Source organism: Papaver somniferum, chromosome 5 (assembly GCF_003573695.1).
Source record: "Papaver somniferum cultivar HN1 chromosome 5, ASM357369v1, whole genome shotgun sequence".
Classification (NCBI taxonomy): domain Eukaryota; kingdom Viridiplantae; phylum Streptophyta; class Magnoliopsida; order Ranunculales; family Papaveraceae; genus Papaver; species Papaver somniferum.
Genome location: NC_039362.1, coordinates 124,524,038 through 124,533,201, shown reverse-complemented (window position 1 = coordinate 124,533,201; position 9,164 = coordinate 124,524,038). Strand labels below are relative to the sequence as shown.

The 9,164-nt window shown below is 35.8% G+C and overlaps 1 protein-coding gene and 1 non-coding gene across 2 annotated transcripts; one reads left to right on the top strand and one right to left on the bottom strand.

The window, feature by feature from the left end:
• Nucleotides 1-3,321: 3,321 nt before the first annotated feature.
• Nucleotides 3,322-3,394, top strand: TRNAA-UGC. The gene has a single exon. It is a non-coding gene; the product is annotated as a tRNA-Ala (tRNA).
• A 224-nt stretch (nucleotides 3,395-3,618) lies between these two features.
• On the bottom strand, nucleotides 3,619-6,804 carry LOC113282598. Its single transcript, XM_026531642.1, has 3 exons — nucleotides 6,242-6,804; nucleotides 5,885-6,015; nucleotides 3,619-4,647 (listed from the first exon to the last, which is right to left on the bottom strand). The coding sequence occupies exons 1-3, from the start codon at nucleotides 6,386-6,388 to the stop codon at nucleotides 3,855-3,857; spliced, it is 1,071 nt and encodes a 356-aa protein (XP_026387427.1). The 5' UTR covers nucleotides 6,389-6,804; the 3' UTR covers nucleotides 3,619-3,854.
• Nucleotides 6,805-9,164: the final 2,360 nt, after the last annotated feature.

Sequence of the window (9,164 nt, the reverse complement as noted above, 5' to 3'; positions counted from 1 at the left end):
TACCGGTTTGGAAACCTTAAGACTGTCGTCAGTTCCGGAGTTCAGAGAACTAAATCGGTTTGTGTACTGGTTGGGAAACGCTGTCGAGTTCAGAAATACAGAACTTTTTTAGTTTGCGTACCGGTTTGGATACTCACCCTGGTTGTGTAACCACAGTTCAAAAATGGTTCGCATATGAGTATGCATACCGATTCGGTTCACGAGTTAAACAAATTTTTGTATGATGTGCATAAAAATATGCATATCACAAATCTGTAAGTTGTATATATATAGATACTCCGCTACGTGTACGAGTACAAATAATACGGGTTCATACATATAACAGTTTTCCCAGTTTGTAAGACTGATACCACTGTCTTGTATCTGAATCTATAGTAGTTCTATATTTCTCTATAAATCGATTCGAAACATTCCCGAATAACATCAATGACACATATCACTGTTCTAGGCTATTTTTCGAATGATAAAACTTGAATCATGATTTTGATTCCGAACAATAAATTGTCTTTAACCGAACTTCATCAAGCATTAACAAATGTTCATTAATCTTTTTCTTAGTCATTATATTTTGAGAAGTCTGCTAACTTGATAATTAGTTCTCGGATCGAAATTCTTGTTTATGCATACTAGTCTAATTATTTCTGCGACATCGTCTCAAATGATAGAAAAGTGAATATAACTTGAGATATAGGTGGTTCAATCTTCACTTACCTTTTGTTGGTGAAGTTCTCCAAAAGCTTCGGTTGATCTTCGCCTTCAAAACGTATAACGCAATGATGACTGCCGTGATCCACTATTTCTCAACTACATTTCTATCCTAATCCGAGACTTAACTAATTGTAGACTAGAAATCAAGATACAATTTTGACAACAAGATTTAGATAGCAACACTTGTGAGTTCGACTGAGAAATGCTCTAACAGTTTCATTTATTGAGAAAAGGGATGTCCAGATAGTTGACTTTGCTGGTATCCAAGCAAATACTCACTATAGGTCAAAAATTTGATCATAAGTTTCAGTCAGGCCATGTAACTGATCTTTGCAATTCCCATTTATATTCATATAATTTCCGTCTACGTGAATTCTGCTAAAACCATCTTAAAACGACTTCGTAATCCTGAGAGGATCAATGATAGGACGAAAAGTATGGCCCTTGCTCCTTTTTGCGATCTGGTGGGCTATATGGGATGAGCGAAACAGAAGGACAACGACAAACAAGATTTCGAGAAATGAAAGTGTTATAATCATTGAAGTAGAGGTTTTCATTTATCTTTGGGGTACATCAGAGAATTGGTTTAGAACAACACCATTAAGAAATCTAGTTACACACTAGAAAATAATTATAGATTTTACATAATCTCATGAACTAGAAACATCTATAATACATGTAAATTTGATTTTTTCTCATTAATACACCTTTAAACTTTTTCCTCAAAAAATATAAAATGATAGGCTTTCACTTCCAGACCCCGAATACTCTTCGGTCTTTGGGTATTTGATAGGTGTCTCCTTGAGTTCTTCTTACAACTACATACCATGAATTGTGACCCAAATCGTAAGGAAAATTTACTTTTCGGCTTTCCAGATTCGGAAATTTGTCTAGCCAGTACTTATATTATGACTTCACAACCCTTTTGTGTGGAGCAAAGTGAAAAAAATCTAAGGGTGACGTTGCACGCGTATGCGTATCTAAAAGTAAAAAATGTCACATGCTCTCATCTGATATATTTTTATTTCAACGACCAGATTATGGGCGTTTGATCAAGTCCCTATAACAAAGCAAGATCGAAAAGATACCCCACCCATTCATCAATTGTACAGGAAATTCAATAAGAGCTAGTGTTTGGGTCGTATATCTTGGTATGTTTTTGCGTTTGGACCGTAAGCTTGTCCGTTTTAGTGTTTACAAGTTAGCTTTGGAAACAGACAAGTTTTAGAAACAGTTATGCACAATGGACACATTACCTAAAGTAAATCACTTTATGTGGAAATGTATGACCAATATTGTACCATCTAGTGAGAGAATAGAAAGGATGATGAACTATGGAAGAGGAAATTGTAAGATCTGCAACCAAGGGATAGAAACAACTCGTCGTACTCTCATTGAATGCAGCTTCTTTAGAGCAGTTTGGCTCATAGTTCCACGTGCCATACACAACATATAAAATCATGGCAACTGTGTTGCGACATGGGTACAGAGCTGGTTCACAAATGGAATGAAGGACCTAGTTGAAGATTGGATATCCACAATGGAAAATACAACGTGGGAAATATGGAAAGTTCATTGGAACAACACTTTCCGGGATATAAGACCTAATCTACTTGGGATCGTTAAGTGTGCACAACTATTAAATATAGGAACATGAAGGACCATGAGGTTAAAACACAAGGAATCTAAAAATGTTCAGCAGAGCACGAGACATATACCTCATAGGAAACCCCCTGTTGCTCCTTATTTTTCACTTTGCTGCGATGCTTCATATAAAAAATAACATAATATACATAACTTAGGGATTGGACTAATTGTGCATAATTTTGCAAGTTCTTACGAATATGGGAGATGCTCTATGCAGATGAATATGTAAACGCAGAACAAGCTAAATGTGGAGGTCTACTGGTAGCTTTGGAATGGGAAAAACAGGAAGGAATACAACATGCGTGTTTTGAACTTGATGCACAGACAATAGCAGAAGCAGTCAATGGAGATCACCATAAAGTTGCTTGGAAAAATCAGTCTATTATCTTATATATAAAACTTATGTTTAACAATAACTCCTTATGGTGTTGCAAGTCTATTAACAGAAGTTGTAATAAGCCTGCCGATAAGATGGCTAGGTATGATAGAGTTTCCAAAACTTCAAGAGTTTTTTTTTGTTTTTTTCTTCTTTGAAACTAGGCATAGTCTCGTCCTGTCCTCTGGCAGCGTGACCACCGGCTTACTCCCACTGAGCAAACTCAGCCCCGTGAACCCCGTAGTAAAGTTAGTATAATTACACGAGTACTCCAATATTTGAGCGGAGACTCGAACTCCTGACCTCCTCCTTGAGAGTCAGGCTACTGGCCAACTAGACTAATTCCAGATGGTTAAAAAAAAAAAACTTCGAGAGTTTGGATGCTAAATCCACCTAATAAAAAACTGCAATAGAAGAAGACAGAACTTTTGTAACTCCATCCTTTCATCTTTAATATCAAAAAAACAAAAAAAAGAAAATTGCCATTTTGGTCCGAGTAACATACTTCACTGGTGCAAGGTTAAAGCTGGTTAAATATTTCACCAATCATTTGTGTGAAATAATATTTTAATTTGCCCTGGATATCAGAAGGGGATGTAGCTCAAATGGTAGAGCGCCCTCTTTGCATGCGAGAGGTACAGGGTTCGATCCCCTGCATCTCCATTCAAGTTCAAGTCAGTGGACGTTTTTCATCTGTCTTTTTTTGAACATTTTTTTTTTCTTTTTTGAAGATGTCACGAAAACAGATTCATGTCAAAACAATATATTCTATGTACGATCATATAAGTGAGTGCAAAAGCTCCAGAGTTTCTAATGAGAAAATTAAAGCTCTCCAGTGAGTTCTGATATATATTAGTTTAACAATTCTTTGAAATTCATGAAGCGTATAAGCTATAAAGGACAACAATGCAATTAAAATTTTATACACTCAGATTAAATTCATGAAAGACCCCTTGATCACTGGTCTAGGTGTACACTTTCAATTTTGTAGATGTTCAAGGACTCTACAAGTGTACATTAATCGCTAAATCTAACAGTGTTTTTCTTTTCTTTTCTTTTTTCAGTGAGGAAAAGTTACAATATATGATCTGATGTCAAATAAAAGCTGAAAAACAACCTGACACTAATCAAGAGCCGCTTTGTTCTTTCTTCCGCTCATGGGTTTCGGCAAACCATCGAAGATTGGTCTAGTAATGGATGCTGCAGAAGATAGAGCTTGTAAATCACTCCATCCAGAAGTCGGCCAGATGGAAGAAGATGAGCCATTGCTCTCCTGATCTTGCAAGTTCGATGTGCTTGAAGACTTCTTCACCACAACAAAACCATCAGCAATCAGAGAATCTCCAAGACCTACTGGGAAAGGGTTTAACCAACTCATATCAGTATCAATTGACATAAGATTTCTGCTCACAGATTTGGGCCTCAAAGCTAAACCCCTTCCTGTGACCGTTGAGAGCCCATTGCTGCCATTGTTTTCCTCCTTCAGCACCTTTTCCGGTGTCAGCAAACTCAAATCAACTTCAGATTTCTGACGCCTCCGTACCGATTTCTCATTTGATTTATCAGCCTCACCACCATTCTTTGCAGCTGCAAGAGCATTTAATGGGTCACCATTCTCGACCAAGCTTCCATTAACTAAGCTTCTCTGCTGGCTTGGAGACGTTTCAAATGTTAGCAAGGGTTTGGAGAGAATTTCATCTTGGAAGTAGCGTTGAACACTACCGGTTCTGTAATTTGCCATCTCTGTACCTTCATCCAACATTTTCTGTTTCGGAGATTTCAATCCGTAGTAGCCCTGTAAACTGCTCATAGCTGAAGAAACTCTTTGCTCGGTTTTTCTAAAGCCAAGGGACTGAAGTGATTCCAATACATCACTGCGAGCTCGGCTGGGCTTCATCTGTTCTTCCATGCTTTCTCTGCAACAAGCTCCAGCATGATAAGCCAATGGTCAACCGGCCTACCCATCCACTTCGGACTGACAATTCAATCCGAGGGAGAGATATCAGGAACTAATGACAATCTCTCTATAATAAACTTTAAAGTTAATCTAGCATATATGAAATCAGCCAAGGATTTTATTTTAGTGACTGAAGAAGTTTAAGCTTTGAGAACTTTTTGACAAAAGAGAGCTTGGACTTCGGTTATAACACGAAGTAGTGGATTATATGCTTTATTTACACTGATCATTCCAGTGAAGGCATCCAACTTCCACCAACTATTGCAAGTAATGACCAATTATGAATTCGTGAACCGAAACGAGACTAGCAATAAAAAATCATAGCAAATCGAACTCACGAAAAAGGACAAATACGAAATAAAAACTAATCATAATTTTGTTTTACTAACAAAAAGAATTAGAACATCAAGCTGGCCTTCCACTTTCATTAGTGACCCATCAGTCATCGCTATCCGTGTATCTATACACTCAGGTTCAATATAAAGCAACAACAACCGAAGAAGTATTACGGGTCCGTATGAATATTATGGATATCTGGAATTACTCTCAATCAACTCAGCCAGCATATACTTATCAATTTTCAATGCATTGCATTCATGGAGACAGAATTACATAATGATTCATTATATAAATAAATCCTTGACTAGCAATTCATAGTTGAATATGCAAATGACAAAATCAACTGTGTGAATTATCCTCTGAGACGGGTCCTGATATTGGGAGGAAACAGAAACTTAAAGGAGGAAAGATCTAGGTAAACAAAGAAATATGTTTTGTTGATCCCCGATACTCTCTCTACAACTGTTGTTTACTAGAATGAGCACCATACCCACGGGATTCCTACTTACACAGTCAATGAGAAGCAGATGATAGGTATTGGTTTTGTACGTGGCAGCCATTTGTTTGGACTTAAATCTAAACATAGTTTTTACTCAGCACTTATTTAGCTAAATCTTTCCTCTCCAAAATTGTACTTCCTCCCAGTAGGAGGTATCCTGCGAGAGTACGTATTCAATCACCTTACTATGAGACCCACTAAAATGACATGGAAGTAGCCCCAACAGGTACAAAACTACACAGTAACTAAAATAAGTTGTGATTGCTTAGCACTGACATCAGACAGTGAACAATGTTAACTACTACAGTACGCACCGCGAACACTTCAAATAAACAAAAGGATGAATTAAGCAAGTTACCCTGGACTAGGCTGCCCATTTGACAGGCTTGCAGATGGGGGATGTCGTCCTGGTAATGGTATCTGAAGCTTCTTGAGAGCAAACATTTGGAGATCTGTTACCAACCCATTCATCCTCTTAACGTCTGCAACCTAATAAAATCACACCCGGCGCATTATAAATGTCAAAGCAAAGCAGTCATTCACAAGTGAATACACAGTTTGGATTTTGATACATCTCAAATCATCCAACACAACTTACTACTAAAATGTTCTCAAGTATCCTACTGTTTACGGAATTATACATAAGATTCATTAAAAGTTTCCCAAATTGTTACCAGTAAAAGTAGTGAACAGATAAAGTTGGATTGTTGCATACCTCAACACCATATTTAATGGCAACACCAGCTAGAGTATCAAACTTAGATACATGATGCTCAATGTAATTAAGAGCTCCACCACCATTACTATTACCAACACCCCCACCAGCACCACCACTTGAAGATGAAGGAAAAATAGAGGACATCTTTCAATATGTCCTCTCTTTTCTCCACTCACACTTGATAATGACCAGCTTACTACATGAGACTTTCAAAAGATAATAATAATACCCAGATTGGAAATTTGATCAAAAATTACATAAAATTAAACAAAGTATTAACGTTTCGAATTGAAATTAAGAATTCATCCCCCCAAAAATGGAAACCCTAGATTTGAAATTGAAGAAGAAGAATAAAACAATGAGGCTGTTGATCTTAAAAACTAAGTTCGATTTTACAGTGTAGGTGGTGGACTTCCGCCTAAAATCCAGGAAGCTGAAAGAAAAAAATACTATAAAGGAAAAATAGAAGAAGAAGAATAAGAAAAGAATGGTGTGAAGGAAGGAGAGTTGGTAATAGTTATTGTTTAGTTGATAGTTTGATACCTTTGACTAGGTGGGTGATGCTGTCACATGGATAATCGGTAATAACTGCTGCTTGCATCAGTTTAGGCTGTTTTTATTTTGGCGTCTTTCCATCTTCTTTGTACAAGTTTTTATTTTGAAGTGCACGTTGATTGATTGGCACACCTCAAGGATGAGAGTCTGGCCAGGTAGTAAATGTAGTTGGGTATCGATTAATTTTGAGATAGGATAGTTGAAAATACATCACATCACATCGTCATTAACTTTTCTTTTCGTTTTTGTTAGAAAAAAAGATTGTGTAAATACAAGTGAATTTATTATCGAGAACTTTACCAACTAAACTGGCCTATGTGGCTTTGATAGTTAAGCAATTTACCAAATTCTAAGTGGAAAATCCATCGAATTAACTACGGGTGAATTAGGAAGATGATGAATGATTGAAAATACGCCACATAATCAAAAATAACATTGTAGTTTGATCCATGTGGAATTAGTACTAACTACCGGGAATCATGAACCACATTTGATCAAGTCATTTAGTTTGGAAAACATCTTAATTCTCAACGCTTATTAACAACATTTGATCAAGTCATTTAGTTTGAATACCTTTTTAATTCTCAAGTGTTTTCCCAAGTATGGTTATAACCAATCATATGTAAAATGGTTGGTTGTAAACAATTCTCAAACAATTCTTTCTTTTTTCTTTGGTTCCATCATTTTCGTAATAGAAGACAATTGCGTAAATGTAAGTAAATCTTTCGTGCTCGTAAAAACATTTTTTTTTTCTTTTTAAAGATATAAGCAAACCAAATATTAAAGTAAATTCCCATTAACATGTTGTCATTATTCTTTCAGAATCAAACCTTTATGGGCTAGCTTGAATTGTTAGAATTATAATTTAGGCCAATTGTTGGTTCAGTTACATTAAAAAAAATGCTAAGATTTGGGTATATCAGCTTCTAAAATATAAGCAGAGAAATTTGGAATTATAGTCACTCAAATTTGTTGATGAGATAATCATTTTCCTTTATCTGCCAAAATATTTGTTGACTGGTTCCAGTTCCAAAAATGAATCTAATTCTCACAACATGATTGCATGTTGCTAACAGCATTGTTGCTTTGCAATTTTACCTCATTATTCTTCCATTACATTTTTTTTTTGAAGCATCCTTGCACGTTCTTAATGAGCTTTCTGCAATCCCCTACAAGTAAAATTTCTGGATTCCTGCTTCCGTTGTCGAATTAATCGCCTCAAGAAGAGTTATAGCTTCTTCCTTTTCAGGTGTGGCTGTTGAAGATGGTCTAGCACTAGCTTCTCCATAGTTGGAATCACGATTCAACATTCCATAGCCTGGTAGGATGTATAATGGAAGAATCTTTTGGATTTTCTATATAAACTCTCGTATGAGTAACCTGCAATGCATCAAGGCATGTACACAATATTCTTTCATCCCATATATGCGTCCCAAACATTCTTGTTGCCAGGGACAGACCCAAGAAAGATGAATCATTTTCAGGTCCCTCCTAGCAGTTTTGGTCAAGCCCGATATTTAGTAAAATATAATTATTTAAGTTTGTGAATCAGTACGGTGATCCGGGCAAAAGCCCAAATAAGTCCTCTCATAAATCCATCCTTGCTTGTTGTGATGCGCCAATTTTTGATCCACTGAGACACAGAGGGAACTTATACGGTGAAAAAGATTAAAAAGCAAAGTAATCCCATCACCTCTTGCCGGAGGAAACCAAATCAATTTAAACTTAGTAAATGCTTTTTCCCGGGGAAACCAAATTAGTTTAAACTTAGTTAATTGTTTAGTTTATTTTAAGTGGAGACCTGCTTTGTTGTATACCAGTTTTTAGTATCCAGCTTAAACTTAATATTCATTAAGGCTATGTTGGTTAAAGTTATGATAGACAAAGATATTATGCTTTAAAGATACATGATCAGTTAATTAACTCAGATCTATATGATTAACATGTAAGATGATGATAATAAAGATAAAACCAATGAAGATTTGCTAAAGATACGTTGAAAGATTAGATCATGAACGTTTAAGCTGGTAGGGATGATTATGCTAGACAATAAACATTCAAAATGTTAAAATAACGATATTATGAAGATAAAGATTGTAACTATCATCACATTAGGTAATTGACGCTCTGATTTGAGATAAAATATGAAATACAGATGAATCTATATGAATCTAGTGCAGATCAAGATGCGATAATATTATATGCTTAATGCAAATGATGTTAAGATGATTTTAACAGATAAAGATAGATAAAAATATTTTTTGGAGATCGATCTATATGAAAATGAAGCTAGAATTGATATGATCATGAATGCTTGTTGATCTTTAGATGAGATTAAGATGCAAATGAAGAGATTAAACATGTA

Excerpts from the sequence above, each read along its gene's own strand:
- LOC113282598 (XM_026531642.1), bottom strand. The coding sequence starts at position 6,388 with ATGTCCTCTATTTTTCCTTCATCTTCAAGTGGTGGTGCTGGTGGGGGT. Across the intron at positions 6,016-6,241 it reads CCATTAAATATGGTGTTGAG|GTTGCAGACGTTAAGAGGAT; the intron begins GTATGCAACAAT and ends TGATTTTATTAG. Across the intron at positions 4,648-5,884 it reads AATGGGCAGCCTAGTCCAGG|AGAAAGCATGGAAGAACAGA; the intron begins GTAACTTGCTTA and ends AGCTTGTTGCAG.